The sequence below is a fragment of the Euwallacea similis genome, chromosome 6 (assembly GCF_039881205.1).
Source record: "Euwallacea similis isolate ESF13 chromosome 6, ESF131.1, whole genome shotgun sequence".
Lineage (NCBI taxonomy): Eukaryota > Metazoa > Arthropoda > Insecta > Coleoptera > Curculionidae > Euwallacea > Euwallacea similis.
The window spans coordinates 2,742,983-2,766,654 of record NC_089614.1 but is presented as its reverse complement, the minus strand read 5'-3'; the positions used below and the strand labels follow the sequence as shown (position 1 = coordinate 2,766,654).

At 34.2% G+C, this 23,672-nt stretch overlaps 2 protein-coding genes across 2 annotated transcripts in view; one reads left to right on the top strand and one right to left on the bottom strand.

The window, feature by feature from the left end:
• Nucleotides 1-12,708, bottom strand: part of bgm (bubblegum) — a 28,576-nt gene extending 15,868 nt beyond the window's left edge. Inside the window, exons 1-2 of the mRNA XM_066391038.1 lie at nucleotides 12,693-12,708; nucleotides 3,018-3,104 (exon numbers count right to left, since the gene is read on the bottom strand). Coding sequence (XP_066247135.1) covers nucleotides 3,018-3,104; nucleotide 12,693 — 88 coding nt within the window. The 5' untranslated portion in view covers nucleotides 12,694-12,708. The remainder of the gene's footprint in view (nucleotides 1-3,017; nucleotides 3,105-12,692) is intronic.
• Nucleotides 12,709-19,740: 7,032 nt separating this feature from the next.
• Nucleotides 19,741-23,586, top strand: LOC136409503 (proclotting enzyme). The gene is made up of 5 exons (XM_066391044.1): nucleotides 19,741-20,053; nucleotides 21,545-22,058; nucleotides 22,246-22,782; nucleotides 22,843-23,260; nucleotides 23,317-23,586. The coding sequence occupies exons 1-5, from the start codon at nucleotides 20,029-20,031 to the stop codon at nucleotides 23,473-23,475; spliced, it is 1,653 nt and encodes a 550-aa protein (XP_066247141.1). The 5' UTR covers nucleotides 19,741-20,028; the 3' UTR covers nucleotides 23,476-23,586.
• Nucleotides 23,587-23,672: the final 86 nt, after the last annotated feature.

The window sequence follows — 23,672 nt, the reverse complement described above, 5'->3', positions numbered from 1 at the left end:
GACTAAATTACAGTTACTATGATTACGGGTTTATAACTGAATAATAAAAAAACATCAACCTGTTATGCATAAATTTTTATAATAAAAAAAGTCTTATACGCTGTAAAAACATACAGTGCGGGCCAAAAGTAAGACATAATGGATTTATATTATTTATATTTTTTATATTTAATTTATCAATAAGTTAGGTTACTGTCAAATTCAAAATGGCGGTTATTTTGAACATTTAATTTAATATTTTTTATGTTTTATGTGTTCTTGACAACTTTTGTGATAATAAATAATATTATAAATAAAAACCTTCTTTTTCTAAAAGAAAAGAAGATAGGCACAGGACATGGCACACGAAAAATATTCAAAATTGGCTAAAGAATCTGAAAACGTAATGATATTGCAGAGCATTGATTTAAAAAATTGAAGATTATTACCGCCCTGCTTGTGTTACGCACCCTATATAATTAGAGTTGGTCGTATTTAGAGCGCAAGAAAAAAATATAGGATACATGTTGCAGCAATTTTTTTACACCCAGCAATTTATGAGAAATACCCATTATTCCTCACTTTTGGTCCGTTGTATACAAGGTGATTCAGTTGAAATTGTACTTTTTTTGTGTAGCTTTGCGATGCTCCTCTGTTTGATTCATTTTCATTCCGGCGATTTAAATGTAGTCCTGCGACTTTTCAATTTAAAGTTTCTCTAATAATAAACTCACGAGAAGCAGACTAAACATATGGGAACGATGTGCACCTACTTACTAATTCGGACGAAGCATCTTCACCCTTCACTATTTATTTTTATATCAAGTACCTAATTGAGGAACCTATGTACAATATAGACTCCGACAATTAAAATAAATTTAGGTAACACCCGCGATGTTTATAGCTCATTACCCAGCTGAGGTAACAACGTTGGACGTCAAAAAAAGTATTAAGCATTTACTTGTAGAGGACTTTGAACCATCGGACGATAATTCGCAACGAGGGACGAATATCTGATACCGTGAAAGCATTAAGCATTCAGGTTAGCCGAAAACCACGTTTTGAAGGAATGTCTTGATGTTCGTTTCTATAAAATTAAGTCTGAGTTTGATCAGGATATGAAAATACTCATTTAAATGTTAGATTTTAATTTGATTAAAAAAAATAATAATAAAACGGCAAAAAATGCTAAGTTAGGCTAAATACATATTATTAATGTCAACGAGAAGCCACACGTGCCTCGATAAAATTTATTTCTGTTGATGTTTTATTTAATAGCAAATATTTACAATTTTTTTAATAACACTTAAAACGGAATTTTTTTTTCATTATATAGATATTAGTTAGGCGCCTCGAGTTAGCCGTGATACTACCGGGGCCCAGTTCAGCATTCTGGAATGCGGCCCTTCGCACAGAGTGAGACATAATTTTAAAAAAAATTTTTTTTTTCGTTAACATGAGCATCAGAAACTGGACTTTTTGCGAGCGACGCGCAAAAGCTCTCAACTTTTTCTCTCACAGTTCTCGAGATACCAGTAGCGAGTCTCGATTTTTTATCACTTTGTGCAACGATGCCGTGCCTCAAGCATTCCAAGAACGCATGATTAATGCCTCTATAAGGCAGATTGTTCATACTTACGAGTATCATATCAGGTGTTTCATTACACTAGGCTTGTTAACTGATTAGGACCCATAAATATGAGTAACCTAAGCTTTTCCTTTAATCAAACATGTGTGGCACGGAACGAACAGTACTTATGATGTCGGATTTTCACGGCGATTTTTATGTATTATAAATGGAATAAGTCGAAAAACACGCGTCGCGAGTTATCAGAATTCTGTTCTTATTACGGTAACCCATAAAGCGGCTTAATAACGCCGACAGGAAATTGGAATGGCGCATTTGGTGGAAAGTGGAAAAATTAAGCGGCCTTTTAAATCCCATAAAGGCGAAGTTTTCGCCGTAGATCAATACATTAGTTTCCGCTAAAGTTTGACCTGCTTTTTGCGGTAATGCAGGGTCAAGGCAGGCACAAAAGTCTAATGTATGGAATAACATATCCATACGCTTAGGAGGGAATGGGCATGGCGTATTTAAAAATAAGCCATAAGGTGAGGTTTAGCCGGCTGGGTGCAGGCGATCTTGTCTCGAAATAAGAGGACATTCTTAGCGAATAGAGGGCAGAAGCGTGCTTCGTGCCTCGTGGCATCGAAGCAACATCGAAAGTTCCTTCAGAATTAGTCGAGACCATTAACATGCTTGTAAAGCTCCGAAATTGACGCAAACATACCCATTTGGAAGAGTTTGTTTTCTTCGAAGGCGACAGTTAACTTTAATAGTTATAAACAAAGCTAACCTAAAATGCCGCCGGACGAGCTAACCATTTTTCGCACCACTACTACTTCTAATGTAAACGTACAGAAGTCGGTTTTCTAAAAATACGATTTGAAAAAAGCACGCATTACACTTTTGTGTTATATTTTGGAACACTGTCTGACTTTTTATTCAGCAAAACTCCACACGAGAATATATTTAGCGATCGCGGTGAAATGAACTGCACAGAACCCGCAACGAACTGACTGCCACGGCCACGATAGCTTTGTTTAAACAGCACATTATTATTTAAACAACGTGTGGTGGGGCATCACACCATCAAAACGAAGATCTCTTTTGGGATGAATTGTGGATATCGGGTGGTATGATTTTTCTTTTACGAGTAATTCAGGTTTTCTATATCAGACCGATCTGACGCCAGCAATAACCTAAAATTATTTCATTTATTTATTTACATTCATGCTCAATACGTATTATATCGCACATCATGTGAAAATTGAAAAACAATGCATGTGCGGTATAACGGAATGCCTAATCATAATCCAGTAACTGGTGCTTGGACTGTGACCGAACGCTTTACGGTTTAGGACTAGCAGGTGTGCATGTGTTCTGTTAGATGGCTTCGATGTATTCAACTTACGGTCGAACAAATTCAAATTCTCATTTTTGGCACACAAACCTTGAATTCCACCTAAAAACTTACCATTCATTTCGACCATCGTTCTGTTTCTTTGAATTTGGGGTTGTTCGATCTGACTGGCAGGTAACACTGACGAAACGATAGTAGACACTGGAAGAAAGACCAGAAGTGTTATATTCGTTTGGTTCGTACATTATCTTTTTTGGTTTCGGCTCCTTTATTACTCCCTCCCCTTTTCAACTTTTATCATACGTTTTGTAAGAGCTATCGGCGAAAACAGACAAATCACTTCATACGCTGGGCGAAGAGAAAAAATGGGCACACCCTGTAGCTTTTTTCGTAACGTTGTTTAGTATAATTAGTCCAAATTTCGAACTTTTATGCGCAATCTTTCTGTTGCCGCGGTATAATTTATCCGTAACTATCGCTGCCATAAACGAAAAGTGAAAAAGAAAAAAGAATACAGAACAAGGAAAACAAGTTTCTGGACAAAATGGGAAGCGGAAGTAGAACTCCCATATCCATACTTTTATGGCTGTTTTTGAGACACTCTACTTTTTCCAAATGAGAAATCATACTATTAAATTTATCGATATCTATATGCAGTCTGTTCCAGATAAGGACGGACAGCATGAATTTGCCGGAAACGGTAATAGGTACAAAATCGGTTAAATTAGGAAAAAATTGCGGAATAAAAGTGTTACATTGCTAAAACACTATTTTAAAAACTTCTTAGCAGTGTTGTCAGTTTTCTAGTTAAGTCACTACTTTTGGAGATAAATTCTTAAACTTATGATTGTCATACAGTATTCTCCTTTGGAAGTAAACACAATTCATATATAGAAAATTAAAAGTTTAATGTATTTTTGTTTTCTGAAAAAAAACCTAACATTGTAAAAATATTTTTTTAATAAAAAATTTTTTTTTGTCGAAAATAAACATAAGTTTCATAATACACCGTAATACCAATTCTCAACTGTTTTTAATTTATTTTAATTTTTACACCTTTTCCCACACTTGTAGAGCTTTGCTAAAACTCAGTTATCTACAAAACTATTTTACATATATTGATGAAGTAAATTTTAAATTACTGGAAAATTAACATATTTTTATAAAAAGAGTTAAGAAAGTTAAAGGGTTAAAGAATTAAGAAAAATATTTGAAAAAGCTTTCGAAAAAATTATTGAAATTTAGAATTTTTAAATTCAAAAAAGCCATTTTTTTTCAAATAATACTCTACAATTATTTTTGTATTACTAGACTGGTAAAAAAAATGAACAAATACGATATACATCATAACTATCAAAATTAATACTTTTTGAGTAAGTCGATAAACACTATAAACTACTTTATATTGCGTAGGTAATAGATACATTAGCGCACTTTTACATGATCAAGTTGCTTAACGTTTGTTTTGATCCTTTGTTTTGTTTTTTTATAATGTTAGGTTTTTCCACAAAACAAAAATGCAAACTTCAAAAATGCATTAAACTTGTAATTTTCCATATACGCATTGCATCACCTTAACAGACGCAATATCGGACATTTACATTTTTAAAATCGTTGTAAAATTACCTTTTCGGTTAAGCTTATACCATTTCTTATAGCAATGGTGCAAAATAAATAAATAAATACTATCGAACCGTCAAAAATATTTTAAAATTGTAAAACCTTAAATTTGTTTGACCTGTGCATAATTACGTTTACCTATGCATATTCCTGAAATTTGCATAAGATAAAAAAACTTAGTTAAATTAAATTATGCTTTTAATAACAACAATACGATTAAATTTGAATAAAATAGAAGTGTCAAATCATAACTAATGTTTATATTAACAACCATTATTTTCTAAATACAATATAAATACGTTATTTTCATCGTCGAATATGAAACTCTATTTAGAACTTCTAAGGAAATTGTATTAGTGTCTCTCTAACACATATTTCTAATTGTTCTTCGTTTTCAGAATTTTAAAGATACACATTTTTTTATGTAATCCCAGACGAAAAAAAAACAATAGAGTTATATCTGGAGATCGCGCTGGCCACAAAACTTCATTGTGAGTTCCAATACATCTTTTTGGAAACTGCTCAGTCATTTCGATAGCATTTATTTATTTATTGTGTACCATTGCTATAAGTCAAAATGATAGCCGACTTATCAAAAAATAAAAAAATTCATGGCTAGAACTCACAGAGCTTCCGAGAAAAATACCAAATATAATACGTGGCTGAAAAGGGAATTTTGTGACGATTTAAAAAATGTAAACATGCGATATTGCGCCTATATGAAAATCAAAATTTTAATCTGTATTTATCTAGATCTATCTATACAGGGTGATTCACGTAACGGTTTCATTAGAAACTTTTGTACTTGTAACAAATCTAAATTTTTCATATTTGGGGGTTAAACTAATATAGATACCCTCCACGTTTTTAAAATATTTTGAAGGTCATATCACTTCCGGTTATACCGGAAGTTGAGGTCAACTTCCTTATTTCAAATGGAACACCCAGTATATTTTTGCATTTTTGGAATCTAGTGATTAAGCTGATTAAATTCTTATTAGATACTCCTATACCTAAACCTAACCGTTTTAAAGATATTTTGGTTTAAAAGAAAAATCTTTTCAAAACACCATTTCTATAAAATTTTAAATTCTCAGCTATTATTGAAGCTGGCTTTACGAAAATTTGCTGACATGTTAACTAGGTATGGTAGATTAGGTTAATGTGAAAAGTTTTTATAAATATCATACAGGGTATCCAAAAAAACACGTCATATTTAAAGAACTTTGGTGGCAAAAAAGTCGCTTATTTCAAATGAAACACCCCATATATTTTTATATGTCTAGAATCTAAATTAAATTCTGAATCGATTACTATTAGGCGTCCCTATACTTAAAATGAACGCTTTTGCTCTAATTTGCGATTTTTTAATATTGTACAATAATAATTGTAAGTATCTTAGTTGGCTTTGAAAAGAACATGGCTGCTTCCTGTAAAATGCGTTAATATAATTATCAATTTAATAAGTTCGCTCAGCAGTTTAACGCATGTTACAGGAAACAGCCCTGTATGTACAATTAATATTGTACAATTATTATCGTACAATGTTAAAAAATCGCAAATTAGAGCAAAAGCGTTCATTTTAAGTATAGGGACGCCTAATAGTAATCGATTCAGAATTAAATTTAGATTCTAGACATATAAAAATATATGGGGTGTTCCATTTAAAATAAACGACTTTTTTGCCATCAAAGTTCTTTAAATATGACGTGTTTTTTGGATACCCTGTATGATATTTATAAAAACTTTTCACATTAACCTAATCTACCATATCTAGTTAACATGTCAGCAAATTTTCATAAAGCCAACTTCAATAATAGCTGAGAATTTTAAATTTTATAGAAATGGTGTTTTAAAAAGATTTTTTTTTTAAACCAAAATATATTTAAAACGGTTAGGTTTAGGTATAGGAGTATCTAATAAGAATTTAATCAGCTTAATCACTAGATTCCAAAAATGCAAAAATATACTGGGTGTTCTATTTGAAATAAGGAAGTTGACCTCAACTTCCGGTATAACCGGAAGTGATATGACCTTCAAAATATTTTAAAAAAGTAGAGTGTATCTATATTAGTTTAACTCCCAAATATGAAAAATTTAGATTTGTTACAAGTACAAAAGTTTCTAATGAAACAGTTACGTGAATCACCCTGTATATTAATAATAAATAAAATTTATCTCCAAAACTAAGGACTTCACAAAAAAACTGGCAACACTGCTAAGAGGTACGCAAAAAAGTGTTTTAATAATGTAAAACTTTCATTCCTTTAACTATAACTGTATAAAAATTATTTGCAAAAAAACGAAACCCGCCACATTTGTTTTTTTCCAGATATCTTTGTAATCATTGAGAATTTAGCCAGTATAAACGCAAATTATTAATTTGCTTTAAATTGCGCAACTTTTTTCTAATTTACGTAATTTTGCATCTGTTACTTTTTTCCAAATTATATTTTAGACACATTTTTTTCAAGTAGATAATAACGTATTGAGAGACTTCGATCAAAATAAACACGATGTAGTCTATCTGTTCCGTTCAATTTTTCTGCTCATGTTAAGATTTTAGTCGAAAATAAAATCTGTATTTCATAGCATTTATCCAAACTATCCAAATATCTTATCAACAAAAAAAATCATACATATACGGGGGAAAAACTAATTTTGATTTTTTTTTATGCAAGTCGAGAACATGTTTGAAGTTAAATATTTATTTCCCGATAACCCAAATATGTCGTCATCATCGGCAAATTTTATTTTTAGCGGTATAATATTTTCATATTCGAAAAAACTATTCTTATTTAATTTAGAAAAAATGTATATTTTATACTTATCTCCTTCAGTATCAATGGGAATGCAAATATGTATATCAAAAACTATAATTAGAAAAGAACAGTGTGTTGAAATTCAAAAATATCGAATTGATAAAAGCATTCCCGAGTGAATCGGAAATTATATGAAAAAAAGAAAAGTTACAGAACCATTTAACTTGGAACATGTTATAGGTATCAAAAAATAAGGTTTTTTTCAAATCAGTTTATCCCACATATTTTTAAAAATTGAAGTTTAATGTTTTTGTCTGATAAGATATTTGAATAACAATGAAAAAAAATATTGCAAGACATTTTACTTTTTACAAAATTCCCCCCGTAAAGCAGGAAACTCCAGTGGCCCTCCTACATGAAACACTCTTTCATATCTATATAAAAACACACAATTAGTGACTTTTGACCTATAAGGACAATCTTGCGATTATTCTGGAGTTTAATAAAAATTAGTTATGAAAGTACAATATACAGTATACAAATAAATGATGTAAATATAGAAAATAACGGCGGAACAATTCAAAATCATGGATTGTGATCCATTGTAAAATAAATAAAAACTCTTGGAAATGCAGCGATTTTGAGTATAATCGTCGATTTACTTATCGTTTAGTGAACATTTTGAAATTATGTACAGTAGCTCAAAAATAATTATACAACTGTCAGCTTTCATTTTTAGCAATGAGGGGGAGAGAGACTCTTTCTAAATACGATTCATGTAGTATTCGTTATCCTTCAGCAACGGTCAGCAACCTTGACTGACGATTAGAGACTTGCGCTTTCCACACTTGACGTTCGAGATCTGAAACTCTGGTTCTGATTGTTTGTTCCGTTGGTCGAGCGGGGGCTCTGCCAATTCGCTGATAGTTTGATGACAAACAGAGCGGTTTGAAGGTTTTTTGAAAAGTGGGTTCTGCAGACATGCGCTTTTAACATTTTTCGACTCACTCATATCTCAAACTGCGGTAATAGGTCTGTGTCGATATATGGCGGGAGTACTTTATTTCCACATTTCTGTAGCTTATTTACTACGAGCCCGTAGTTTGTTTTTTACGTGCACGTAGTTCATCTTGCTACCAATACGGACATTCTTGGAATGATTTCAATTTCAACGGTTTGAAATAGTCATGGTTCACGTATGCACATTGTAAACGCTTTGTAAGAAAAATTGTAAAGAATTTTGAGATATTTAAGTACGAAGTATGATTTATTTAGGTCATATCGCTTTACCATCTGCATGCAAAGTAAATGGGCTTCTTGGCGTTTTAAATTATTTAATTACATTTAATTTTTATTACTGAGAACGTAGTACCTCTCGTTGTCAGAAAGGTCGCCAGACTTGAAGCCTTTAAATTTTTTTTTGAGGTTATATTAAAAACAGAGTATACGAAAATAAATCAGTTTTTATAATAAATCATAAGCTTGCGTGTTAAATGAATACTTTAATTTGATAGACTCTGTTTGTGGTGGTTACAACTTGCATTTTTTTCCGGGGAAGTAATATTCTACATGGAATCGTTTAAAATACTGCGAAAAATCTAAGCAAAAAATCGGATATAAATATACATGTATTGCAATAAAAATTGTACTTTATTTTGCTAATCTTTTTTGACAAGTTCTTTAGGTAGGTAGATTATTCAGATCAACTCTAGTTTCACTGAAAACTTCTACAGATAAACGTAACGTACAGTTTTTTCCTGCGAAAATGATTTTTTAAGGGAAATTTTCTTTCATTTAGCTAGAACCTTCTTTAGAGTAATGAATAAAATTTCAAATTATCCTTTTTGAAAACAAGATTTTTTGATACATTTATAGAAATTGTGAAGGCTTCTAATCCGAAGTGAATCCTAAGCAGTAAAAATCTTGAAAAAGAAAGAATTTCTCTTTCATTTTTTATCTAAGAATTTCACTTTTCAACTGTGTTTTTTTGGATGTAAAATTTTAATAACGTGCGGAATTTCTAATCTGAACAACTTAAAAACAAGTTGAAACTAAAAAAATTTTATGCTCTAATAATTGCCAATTCTTTTTAAATTTCTGAACTAATTTTTTGTTGCATTAAAGTACGTACGAATCTTGACTGTACATCTGACAACATGTGGTGACAACAAATAGTTTGATATAATTGATAATAGTTAGCTTAAATCTAAAAAAATGTATATGTTCCCTATTTTCTCTTAAAGTCACATTTTTTAAATATGGGTTTTTGAAACCAAATTTGTAAAAATTTTGAACAATTCAATGTTTATAACTCATATAACTCTGATACAACCTGAGAGCGTATGTATTTTTTTTCAAAGTACACCATTTACCCGATATTGCAAACACTTCAAAAATTTTGTATCTAATAATTTATGAATATATAATGATAAATTATTGGAAATAGTCTAATACTTAAGATGTGAAAATGGACAATTTATCTTCAAATTAGCCCCTTGAAACTGACATACATGTGTTTACACATACATAGTTTTGGATGAACATTGTTGCATTATTATAAAATATATTTAGTTCAAATTTGGAGTTAGTACCTACTACTCTTAAATATATGTACAATATGATATCTCAATCAACACTGAAAATCTATAAATTGACTATAATTATTGCTCTACGGAATAATTTTGGGAAAATAAATGGGGGCTGACCCAAGCGTTCCTTGTAAATTAGCAGCTCCAGCTAAGAGGTCAAATCTTTGACATATATCTATAAGAGTAGTACTACAATTTTGAATTAAACATCTTAGAAAATCTAAAAGCTGTAAAGCAAATATTGTGAACCATTTCCAAACTTTAACGTCCTGTATTCTGATAAGAAACTCTTTCCAGACCTACTTTTTTAAAATTTTTTAAAATATTTTGGAATGTAAGCAAAATCTATCCTAGAATTCCCTGAACATTTTGCAATACCGTGCATACAGAGTGCTCTAATAGTGTTAGCGAAAAATAAAAAAATCGTTTATACCAAAAAAAAATTAAATACAAAAATTTATTAATTTTTTAGCGCTGCCACCAGAAAATATTTTCGATGATACGGAGCGTTCCACAAGCACGGGATCGCATTGAATTTCCCTGTATTAAACACAACATTCAAAATTTTGTCTGATTTAATAGATTTCTTATGGACATTTTTTTAAATTTTTCTTTTCACAATTTGACTCAACATGTAATATTTAAAAATTTTTTGAAAGAAATAAAAGGGAAACCACGTGCCTCTGTCAGCTTATCAGTCGTGCTCAAATGAATGTACATATTTCCCGATTTTCTCACTCAATAATATGATTTTTTTGCAGTTTAATGGAAAATTATTACCAGCACGTTTTGTTTTGACTTCTGACTAAAAATGGTCTCTTCTTTCACAGCTTGGCTGAAATAAATAAGAATTACCTACATACCGGTTGGTGAGCAGCTATCTCGTTCTTTCGGTAGGTATTTCGTTGATAGGTTCTGCTACCAGTGTCTCGTAATTAACATAGTACTGATACTAAACCTAGGAATTTAGGGCACACACAACTGCACAATACTGTATTACAAACACGCCATTCTTAGGTTGTACCGTTCTTATGTGAGGGTTGCATGGTATATCCTGCCCGAGTCTGTAGGTAGACGAACTGCCAGACAGAGACGGACTCAGAAGAACTGTATACGTTCAATCGGTGGTAAATTCCACGCCCGGATTTAGGAACTTTTTGAAGTTAAGAAAAAATATATGCGGGGTATATGTAAGTCCTCAGCCCGATTTAAGGAACCTTTGATACCTAATCTTAAGGAACATAGATGAAAGTGGATCATTTTTCGTTGTTTTCGTATCAGTAGTACATATTCCAAACAGCAGTTTTTCTATAAAAATATAAAGCACAATATCTCATTACTTTACAGTTTTATCTTAAGAAATACATTATCGGTACAGGGTGTCTCAAATTCGACGCCCTAATTTTATGGAAAGATAAAGTAATGTGAAAAATTTAAACTATTATATTATTATATTATATTCTGTGGGCTCCATTTCGGCCTGAAAACGTTCATTTCTGAAATATCGACATTATGATGATAACGAGTTATGACGTCATCAATGATATTTTTCCTAAAAACGTACCCAAATTTTGACAAAATTATATTTATCCTATTTTTCCACACAACTTTTGTTAAAGAAATTTTTTCTTACGTGTCATCGTTTAAAAGTTATAAGAAAGAACGTCTTAGGAATTATCGCAAAAATATACCCACAAATATCAAACTAGTCTTGATTTATTCCTATATCTAGTTTGTTAGACCTTGTATTATGCAGCAATACCTAAATAACCGATTCGGACAAAACTGGATTAGCATTAACGGGCCTGCGCAGCGGCCAAGAAAGACCCCTGACTTTAACTACCATGGACTTTTTTTTGTGGAGATTTCTTAGAAACAAAATTTATTTTTATATTATATATTATTAGCCACTCAAAGGATTTGGAACACTTAAGGGAGAAAATAAGGACTGTCTGGAACGAGTTGACGCAAGAAATATTAAGAAAAGTTACTAAAACGGAAATTGGGCGAAAATTTGAAATGCACCTTGCAGAAGGGGGAAGTTATATTGAAAATATGCTAAATTTAATATAATATTTGCTTTGTTTCTTTTTATTATTTAGTTTTATAAAAACTAATTTATTATGGTTTGTTTAGTTCTTGCAAAATTAAACATTTTTGCAATAATTTCTAAGACGTTTTTTCTCATAACTTGTAAATGATAACACATAAGAAAAAATTTCTTTAATAAAACTTGTATGAAAAAATAAGGTCAGTATAATTTTGTTAGAATTTGGGTATGTTTTTGAGAAAAATATCCTTGACGATATCGTAACTCGTTGCTCCGACGTTTTGCAAATGAACTGCTTCAGGACGAAATGGAGCCTATAGAAACTCATAGTTTTAATTTTTCATATTACTTTCCGCTTCCATAAAATAGATTTAGGGGCGTCGAGTTTGATACACCCTGTACATGAAATTTTTTACGTTTTTTAATAATTAAATTTCTAAGCCCCTTGTCATTAACTCTCGTACACGAGCAACAACTTAACTGATATGCACTAAGACTATTAAATCTATAATATCATCCTCAGGAACGTGCCAATAAAGAGCTGTTTTGAACGCACCCCGCCCAAAATAAACTTTATATAAAATTGTACATAGGTACCTGTATTTACTTATTTTGTCAAAACTGCCTTATATTTTCCACATGCACATGTACCTTTACTATATGTATACCGGGGGTTATAGCGATGTTAGTCCATTCAACACTTTATTTGCGTACTATTTGTCATTGATATTAGTAAAAGTACTTATAATATTAATCCTAAATTACTTACTGTTATAATTTTAGGCGAAGATCTTTCAACACGGATTTTACGACTGATCTTTCAAAAGTCTGTTGATGCTTGGGAGGTCTTATCGCCCATATCCAACTTATTAATAATAAATCGCTATATTATCGCTCGGAGTGACTACTGACTACTGTTTATTTTTGTGATAATCACAACTTAACCAAAAGCTTATGCATGGGAACTTTTATACACTATTCATTTAATATGTTTTTATTTCGATAATATAAGTGCCTACATGACTCGATTGATAATATAAAACTACATATTGTAAATTTCGGTTCTGGGGATTTTATTCGTGGTTAATCTTACCAGCAAAGATCAATTAATTCATATCGATTTATAGGAGCACGACATGAATTTTTTGGCATAAGTTCTCTCTTCAATTATTAACCAATGCAATATACAGGGTGGGCCATGGAAAACTTCTCACCTGACTTTGTGATAGTTTGCTGGAGAAAACTGAAAAACGCTCGGACCTGTCACTTTTAGATTTAAGGGGGACACATTCCTTTCGCATTATTATGACAGTAAATGTCACAGTCTGACAGGAGTGTCAGTGACATTGAAACATTTAAATGGAAAGGGGTGTCGAGTGGCGCCTTGTTTTAAAACGCTCTAAATTCTCTTTTCAACGACGTCAATTTTTCGTAATTTGAATTAGTAGTTTTCGAGAAAGTACGTCACCAAAAATTAAATGTCTCACCATTTTTAGTCTCGTAAATGTTGAAAATGGCCACCGCCAACCTTCATACCATAATACAGGACCTGTTCTAAGTGTTCTCAGACATTCTGAAGTATTTAAAGTGTTATTTGGCAGCATTCGTGTATAATCCGCTGATGTAAGTCTTCTAAGTAATTTGGCTCTGTGGATTAAATGAAATAATAACAAAAAATAAAGAATGAAAACATTCTTTTTAAAGTGGTGTTTTCAACTTATTTTTATTTGAAATCATTCAAATTCTATTTTTTTCCTAAAATATCCGTCAAATGCTCGATTCCGTTTAAATCGGGCGATTATGGGGGTATATAATTTATATTTCAAAAAGATGAAGTTGTAGCAATGCGTAGGAAACGGTGAAAAGCAAAAAAAAATTTGAGCATTCCATTAAATTATTCTCAAAAAAGTGCTATAAAGCACTTTTACGCAATTTCAATATTTTAATAAATAAGAAAATTATTGGCAATTTTCAAAATGTCCAAAAATCGCAAAACTTTCTGTATGTTAGTGGACTGTGACGATATTTGGAAACGGTTTTTGACGTTAAACATTTTTCAAAAATCCAGTCCGCGACACCTAAATCAATTTTCTTCTATCTAGTCAGAAAATAGGCTGTTACTGTCAAAACGCTTTAAATTGAAACACCCTGTACAACAACTAAAGCTTTGCTATTCCCAAAGTGTGCTTTGTGTCCGTGTCTTCTTCAGGTGTTCCGCAATCCCCAATTTTTCTGCACTACTTCTCATATGCTGTTTTAAAATATCTACCATAAACGAATTCGTTCATTTTGCCGTCAATAAAATGTAATGCGTCCACCACCATATTTTACTGTGAATCTTAAATTTTGTGGATCTAGTTTGATATTCGGTTTACGCCACACTACTTGCCTTCCATCACTTCCCCAGATGTTATGTTTACTCTCGCCGCTAAAAAGAACCGTCTTCCAAAAGGCAAAATCCTTTCCCTTATAACGTTCTACGAAGTCCATTTTTTTTACGATTAGATTAATGGCACTGATGTAAAGCTTCTTCCGAGCACTCGTCCGTGAAAATTATGTTTATGTAACACCCTTCGAATGGTCTGAGCACTAACATCAATGTTCACTTCTTGCCGCACATCGGCAGCTAGTTGGACAGCACTTACTTTTAGGTTCTTAATAGTGCGTCTAATAATTATTAGAGTATGATGGAGTATGATGAAAGGTGAATTTTAATCTATCTTTCATCATATTCCCATAACTTTTTGTTAAGATCTGTTCTTTTTGTTCGCGATATCCGCTTTTCTTGATTATAAATTTTAACAGCACCTTGAATAGTAGAATGCTGTCTTGAATTGTTGTCTTGAACACTTGAACTTGAACATTTTTGTTATTTTTATTAAACTTTTTCCTTCCTAAAAATGTTGAATGATCATTTTTTTCTGTTCGATAGTTAATTGCTTCATTTTTGCTAACGACCTTTGACAAATCGCTTAAACTTTTCGGAAATCAGTTTCAAATAAATTGACAAATAGTAGGCATATATGCATACAGCTGAAATAGGGACTTCCCCGAACGAAACGACTGTTCCAGTTTAGGCAACCCTTCGGACGGACGGTTTTGGTTGTTGCCTAAATTTTCTTCGTTTTCTGTTGAATCAGCTGCCATTTTTTTATTAAATAGAAACAAAGTCGTTTTAAGTTTTGTGATAATAACAATTAATATCATATCACATTTTATTTCAATAACAAAATGATAAATCATACATTTATCATTTTGTTACTATCATATCATTATTGTTATGGTGATAAACATTGATTTTGCCTTCAAAGGTTTTGTTTTAATTTGTGAATTTCACCGAAAAAATAACATTATAACTTGAAATTCTAAGGCGTGCGCTTTGGCTGTGATACCCTGCATCTGAAAGAACTTGTAAAAGTATAAAATATAGAGTATAAACATTCATACCAAAGGTAATGTTCATGGCTGCAGTAGCAAGACCTCCATACGATGTCCATAGAAAACAATATTTTGACAAAAAATTGTGAATTTGGTCGTTCATTTTTACTGAAGAAGCGAAATGAAACAGTAAAAACCGTTCAAAAACAGTCTTGTTACCAAAAATAATAAATGCGTTAATACTGCAGAATGAAAAAAAATGATCTTGAAGAAAGTTATACCCGCAATTAAAGTCAAGCTTCCGACTTCTACATAAAAAACCAATTTATATACAGCAAGCTAATGCCAAGCCTCATTCATATAATGATGATAAAGAAGTTCTGTCTGAAAGATCTAGGAATGTTTGGAATATTAGAATCTGATCTCAACCACGAAATAACCCAGATTTGATCGCTTTAGATCTCGTTTTTTTTTTTAACTCAATTCAATCGCTTCATCAATATGAATCATCTCCGAAAGGCATTGAAGAGTTGATTGATTGCGTGCAATTGGCGTTCGATCGATTAGAAAAAGATCAACTGGAAAACATTTGATTAACTTTCCAAGATTGTATGGAGCAAATTAGGACGATTGGAGGTGGACACAATTATTCAATCCTTCATATGAGCAAAGCCAAATTTGCCGTGAAAGCAGACTTCCTGTATCGTCACATTGCACTGATAACGTTTTGGCAAATGCCCAAAATGTTGTCAGTGATGTTATTAATTAGGTTAATAAGAAAAATAATTTCTGTTTGTTCATTCTTTCGAAATTCTAATTAAAATGATCTGTTGAGACTTTTGTACATCTTATTTCGGAATATATTTGAATCAGAAATATACAGGGTGTCCCGTAAGTCGACGATATCCCTTGAGGGGTGGATAAGCCAACTCAAAATAAGTCGATTTAACTAAACTTGCCTTAGTCCAAAAGTTGATAATAACCGAGATACAGGGTGTCAAATGTAAAAAAATAAATAACATTTTCGTTAATACGTCTCCACTACTTCGAACTAATTTCATCAAATTTTGTATTCGGGAATATTTTGAGATGATAAATTCAAATTTATCGGCGATTTTGGGGTATCTTTTAGAGGGCGCCAGAGGCGGCCATTATGACTCATTTAAACTGTCAATGACATGGGGTATGTCATTTTGAACTAGATAAATGTGTTCTCTCATCTTTTCTACTTAAAAAAGGTATGCCCTATTGAAGTGGCGAGAAGAAACGGTTTCTGAGAAAAAAAGCATCTAAAGCTGACGATACATGCTTTATTGTCTATTAATAGTTTTAGTAGTTTAAATGAGTGTTAATGGCCGCCTCTGGCGACCTCTAGAAAATACCCCGAAATCGTCGATAAATTTGAATTTATTATCTCAGGAAGTTCCCGAATACAAAATTTTGTGAAATTAGTCCGAAGTAGTGGAGACGTATTTAAATAGGTGAAAAAATAAAAAAAATTATTTTTTCACCTTTGACACCTTGCATCTCGGTATTATCAACTTTTGGACTAAGGCAAGTTTAGTTAAATCGACTTATTTTGAGTTGGCCTATCCATCCTTCAAGGGATATCGTCGACTTACGGGACACCCTGTATTCCTTGTTTAGGACAGAGGGAGTATTTTATAAGATGAAAAAGAAATTCATGGAAAAATTAAAATAATTCGCCTTTAATTGATTTGAAAAGGCGAGAGACCCAAAACTGCCTTTAATTATCACGTACGTAGAAGCCTCGGAAATAAGTCCGCCACACCTCGCGAAGTTACAGTGGCCCCGTTAACTTCATAAAGTCGACGAGTGCACGGTAATGTACCTTCATGTTACGCCCATGTGCGTTACCATTTTTTGTAATACTCTCGACATACATAAATTCTGGTACCCATTGTCCCCAGATAAGTGTTGTCTTATGTAGTGAAAATTCCGTCGTCTTTCTTTGTCGGTACTAGAGTTTGGGTATGATTAAGTTAAATCAACATAATTGCAATACCCCACTAACAAATCAATCTCGCTATTTATATAAGTGTTACGCTTTAGCAAGATAGACAGTAATTTAACCAATAATACCCTTTTAGCTGTAGTGCGCCTATGAATATTAGGCTCTCAAACGCTCTGAGACTCTCAAATTCCTAGATCTAGGATCTCTCAGATCCCTCCACATATATTAATAGAGTTGTCGCGTTGATTTTGTGCACTTAGCTCCTCTCTTAAACCTGATTAAGGTGGCACTATTTAACAGAACAATAAATTACTTCATGAATTATCCTGAGTTTGCAGTTCCGAGATCCATTGCAGCACCGAGGTGTAACTTCTTGACTTCATTGGACAATAGGTTTTCGTTATCTCAAGCATCGCATTTGGACATGCATGAAAGCTGGAGACTCCGCCAGCACGTGTCCAGATGTCCCGTCTTCAAGGCATTCCAGGCACAGGGGGTCCTCAACAATGCTCATCTGATATTAATATCGCCAGAGGTGACGGTGGACAGTCAGCAAGCCGGCCATAGTCCTCATGTTCTTCTTTTCAAGTCGAAGGAGAAGTCTCGTGCATGGTCAGCGAAGCCACGATTGGTTCAGGTCTGTAGGGTACTGTTGGGTAGCCCTGGTTGGTCAAACGATTTGCCGCCACGTTATAAAGAATCACACGTGTCTTGGAACTAAAAGAAGACCAATTTTGTAGTTTTTCCTGGCGTCTACAGGGCGCTTCTGCACTTCAGGAGAAGGTTGGAATGTACCACATCGGACCAGTAGCCAATATGACCACCCTGCTATCGGGGCATATTTTGATTTCAGGCACTTCAGCCTGCAGCACTGGCATAGGTTTTCAGAGCAGTCTTTTCGTTTCGCATATACAAACGCATTAGTTCGTTTTGCAGTCATCTATGTACTAGCTAATTCCATCGCGAACTACGTCTGGGAAGACATTTGTACCCCATTTCTCCAGTAGACTATTATTACAACCAAGAAATTTGAAGGTTAAATGGGGTTGTTAGCTGATCTATCACCCTCGTTTAAGAGAACAGCACCCTAGTGCCATACGCGCGAGTAGTCGAAGGTGTACATTTGCAGCTAGGCCCCGAGTCCTGATTTTATAGATGAAGTGGAGAGTGAGAATAAAATTTTTGTTGATGTTGATTGGTCAAAAAATTTCATCGCAGAAAAATGTCAATATCATTTTTATATGTTTCTTTAGAATTAGGCGGATGGAGGCGCTGCTCCATCTGACACCCTTGGACCCAGTGATTCATTTAGAGGCAATATGATCCTGATACGTTAGCCAGTTACGAGCAGCGCCTCCATCCACCTGATTCTAAAATAATATGTACGAATGAAATTAAAATTTTTGTCTAATTAAATTTTTTGACAACGTCAACGTCAATGTCATCAACGTCACCCTCACACTCACATATTCGTATAAAATCAGAGCTCAAGGGTCTGGTATAAGTTCTACTCACGGCCGCGGTTATTCGATGACATCCAAGTCTCTGAACCTTCTCCAACCTCCGTATGTTGCTTCCTTCTACAATAGGCCACTATTCGATGATCAATTTGTCAAAATTACCAAGGCTCTGAGATTAAGCCGAACGCCCTGCATAATTCGCCTTAAACTTGAAAATCCTGGACTAGCTTTAAATAAGAATTTGTCTAGGTTTTTGAAATTGCGAGTAAATAATTTATGAATGTTCAAAAATTATCTGCAAATAGGAATTTCGATTGCATTTTATGTGTTTTTTTTTTAACCAAAAAAGGAAGAGAAAAATTTCATCTATTTTTAAGTAATTTAAGTTTGAGTGATTGACTTTGCAAGGAAAATTTTCAGTACTTTAAGATGAAGAAACTTTGGTCTCATATCTCGCCAATTTCTGTAAATGTGTTTCTGGTGTTTAAATTAAAAAGTTCTAATAAGAACGCATAAAATAAGTTCATTTTTAAGTTTCTTCATTTATCGGTTTCTGAAGTCCTCCATTTCAAAAGGAAATCAATAATTCCTATTCCTAAACAATCCTGACTTCCTATACCATGTATGAAAGATACAGGTTTACGTGAAATTTTATCAAGAATTTGTCATTAATTGCTACATATCACAAAACAAAGCACTACTCGCGATAAACTATGAAAATCTTAGCGTTTTAAGTGAAAAAAAATTAAGTGGCGTTGCATTAACTGAATCAATCAACGCTGAAGAAATTCGTAACTTGGTGATTCACTCTGCGCTAATGGATAATGCACATCAGGTCTTCACAGAAGACAACAAAAGTTTTAGTCCAAGACTGAATGGACCTAAATTCTCCATTTTCAGTGCGAATTTTAATGCTAAAGGATTATTTTTTTAACGAATAGCGCACTGAGAACCACAGAGACCAATGGTGCGACTCTCGCTTTGTTTTTCGAGCGCATCGCTACGGCATGAGCGAAAAACATCTCAAAACAGCAACGAATGCACTAATAAATAAACAAAATTATATATGCGAGTAATAAGTGAAATTTGTCTTGAACGAAAGTAAAAACCGGCGAAGATGGCGAGTGGGAGCTATCTGAAGAAAGAAGGGAGTTAGCGTAGTAGTTGTAGCAGTTACTTTCTTTGGGCTGTCTTCACAAGCCAAAATTTGGGTCAAACGCTAACAGGTTCAGTTTTTCGCGTTTCTTCGGAATAGTGGATGCGGTGCTAATTTGGGATATTAGTTGTGCACCATGCGATCATGGATCACTCTCGTTGGTACGTTTGGATTTTATTTTTAGTGTATTTTTGTGTTTGCTAACAATCAAAACTGCCTTTCGAAGTGTAGAACTTCGAATTCGGATCAAAGTCGGAACAGCGCACTGGGAATTTACGCCCTTAAATCTAACGCGTGTTAACAATAACATTGAACGTACTCGAAACTAACAACCAACGTCAATAACCTACGTAGAAATTGTATCGCACTTGGTACAGGTCTTATAATTAGCAATTAAACATCGTAATTATGTAGTGCTAGATTAATAGAATTACACTGCAGTCAAAAATAACAAGCTTAAATGTACCTCAAAAAGGCGCTTTCTAATGACAGAAAGTATGCTTAACGGCGTTTACCCTTTTATACGAGTCTCGATTTGAAGATTTTTTATGTTAGGTGGGTGGGCTAAGTAGGATAACGGATGAAGAAATCTTTTATGTGTGTCGTTCTGGGTCATCACCACTTTTTCAAATATGTTATTATTTATTAGTTGAGGGATGCATGCCTTTATAATAAAATTTAGAACTCGTCGTCACTTACATGCTGAATTCGACACTGAAATGCAAAACGGGCTCTTACACACACCTACGTGTGTTGCTTTAGAAAAATCATAGATGGATATATTCCAAGATAAGATCAGTGGTACATCTCAGAAACAATAAGAGACAAAATACTGCTCCTCAGTGGGGTAATATATATAGTAACTAGAAGCTGAATGTGCCTCCGCGGAAGAGAGTTACCTCTCTTCATCTTGGAGATATTTGGGCTAATGCAAATATGTGTCTTTTTACTTTTCTAACATTAATTTGGCGCTATTTTAAATTTTCCTTTTGCGAGCTTTGCAATTTGTTTTTCAACATTGCATACTCAATGACGTCAATGAAATGAGGTGTACTCAACGCGCCTGTACAAACTATATGGGCAGCGACCTTCAAGTTTCACTGCGAATAACATTTCCTCGTTAAACGTTTTAAAGCCTAAAAACGTATGAACAAAAAATTAGTAGAGCAGTATTACCTACGTACTTTCATCGATGGCCATTCAATAAATCAGAAAAACAATCATTTTTATGCAGGAGAAATTTGCTGTTAATAAAGCCGAGAGAAGGTCGCATGTCTCAACGTCCCGCAGCAAACACGAACAAAAAAACATTCTTCAAATTTGGTAGGTACATAAAATATTCATGTGCAATAGTTGTGTAATTTTTGGAGTTCCCCTGGCAATTATGTAACTGCATCTAGTTATAATTTGATGTCACGAAGCGGATATTCCGTCGTGAAGGGAAAGTGAAATTTTGACGGTGTTAGCCAAAGCTCATTATCGGGAGACACATACGTCCACTGCTCATACAACACGCGATGAAGCAAAACAGAGTACCGTGGCACTCGTGGCACCACCTTGACATTCATTTCACATTTTGCTTAATTGCAAGAGTACCATTGTTTCGCACATTTCAGCAATTAACAGTTATTTGGACTGTTTTGATCTTCCAGGAAGACTGCTACTTCTAAGTTGCCTCTGCGCCTCGTCAGCAAGCCAGTTTAGAACCTTTCAATTGTCTCCCTTCGACACCCCACGTCCTCAATCGTGGTTCAACGAAGAGCCCCCTCAATTTCGAGGTCACCACTTCAGACGATCGGCCAACGATGAGTACTCTAATTCGGATTTGGAAACCCAACGCCATTTTAAGCCTGAAACTATTTTTAAAATAACTGAAACTTTGGGAGCCCTAAATACCGTGGGTCGCTATTTGGTTAATATGACCAGATCTGGAGAGGGGGCGAAGGTATCTCAAGACGTCCCGAATGCGTTATATACAATCAGCAAAAATGTTTTGGGGAGGAACGTTACTGACACCATAGCGCCATTGGTTAGAGAGGCTTTGCCCTTGCCTGCAGACGAACACCACAAAATAGGGGAAAAGGTTGATGATAAGATTGATGATGATGGCGACGATGACGATGAATTAGGATCTAAGACGTGTACTACGCCAGAAGGATTGTCAGGGTAAGGTTGCTTAGGTAATTCACTCACGAACTGATCTAGAGAGGAATACACCTATTGATAAATCGATTCGACGTAAGGCTCGCGGTACGACCTTCATTTACGTAATACTTTGGGATTTACCGTGAGAGAAAGTTATTATTTTCGAGTATATTATTACTCTCGCCACATAACGGAATTTGTTTTGCAGTTACTGCAACGATTTAAGCGATTGCCCACAGTTGCTCCTCAATCTGAGTAATCTGAGACAATCCCTATGCTTCAAAAGTCTTTTTGTGCCGGGAGTGTGTTGTCCCAAATCAACTTCTTCTGAGGTAGCGGGAGCCTCTGTTTTAACTCAAGTTCAAAGTACTACGTCCTCGACCACGACTACCGTTACTGTACCACCTGCTACGTTCGCTTCCATATATTACAATACTGAGACGCTTAGTACGACGTCCAAACCTGCCGCGCCGTCATTATTCCCGGCCCCAACGACTGACTCTCCGATTCTGCCCCTGGTACCTGTAGTAAACAATTACGTCGATGCCGAGCAATGTGGTCAACCAGAATCTGCAAAATTCCGAGTGGTCGGGGGCGAGGAAGCATTGCCCGGGAGGTGGCCCTGGATGGCAGCGATTTTTTTGCACGGATCTAGAAGGACCGAGTTTTGGTGTGGAGGTTCTCTGATATCTGCTACTCATGTGCTCACAGCAGCTCATTGTACCAGAGATTCCAGACAAAGACCGTGAGTTCTTTTTTGTCCTGCTAGCTACGGATTGATACTCAAAGAGCACTAATTCTTCAGGTTTTCAGCTCGACAATTCACAGTTCGATTAGGTGACATAGATCTCAAACGGGACGATGAGCCTTCCGCCCCTGTGACATTCAAAGTAGCAGAAATAAGAGCTCATAAGCAATTCAGCCGTGTAGGATTTTATAACGACATTGCCATACTGAAGTTGGACAGACCAGCAAGGAAGTCAAAATACATTATTCCCATTTGCTTGCCTCCTCCCGATTTACGACAAGAACAATTCGCCGGAAGGAGAAGTACCGTGGTTGGTTGGGGTACTACTTTCTACGGAGGCAAAGAGAGTACCGTCCAGAGACAAGCTATTTTACCTATTTGGAGAAACGAGGACTGCAATCAGGCCTATTTTCAACCAATTACCAGTAACTTTATTTGCGCTGGGTATTCTGAAGGTGGTACCGACGCCTGCCAGGTAAATTTATTTCGTTAATTTTATAAAGGGTTATTATTTGTGGTCTTGGATCGCAGGGCGATTCCGGAGGACCTTTGATGTTGAACTGGGAAACTAAATGGATACAAGTGGGAGTAGTGTCATTTGGAAATAAATGCGGGGAACCTGGTTATCCTGGAGTTTATACTAGAGTTACCGAATATCTAGATTGGATTAAAGGAAATACCGGAACTTAGTCGGCTTCTTTCGCCCTAGTAAACATGGTGATATTATTTAAGTAAGACGAGCATATTTGTAAGTAGTATTATTTATACATAGTACGTTTAAATAAGTACTGAATGAAATTGTGTGATCATTAATTGTATACATTAAGCACATGTTTTTGCATAAATTATTGGTTGTAGTCAATGAGGGGATAACATTAATTTAAATT

Excerpts from the sequence above, each read along its gene's own strand:
- LOC136409503 (XM_066391044.1), top strand. The coding sequence starts at position 20,029 with ATGCGATCATGGATCACTCTCGTTG. Across the intron at positions 20,054-21,544 it reads ATCATGGATCACTCTCGTTG|GAAGACTGCTACTTCTAAGT; the intron begins GTACGTTTGGAT and ends TTGATCTTCCAG. Across the intron at positions 23,261-23,316 it reads GTGGTACCGACGCCTGCCAG|GGCGATTCCGGAGGACCTTT; the intron begins GTAAATTTATTT and ends CTTGGATCGCAG.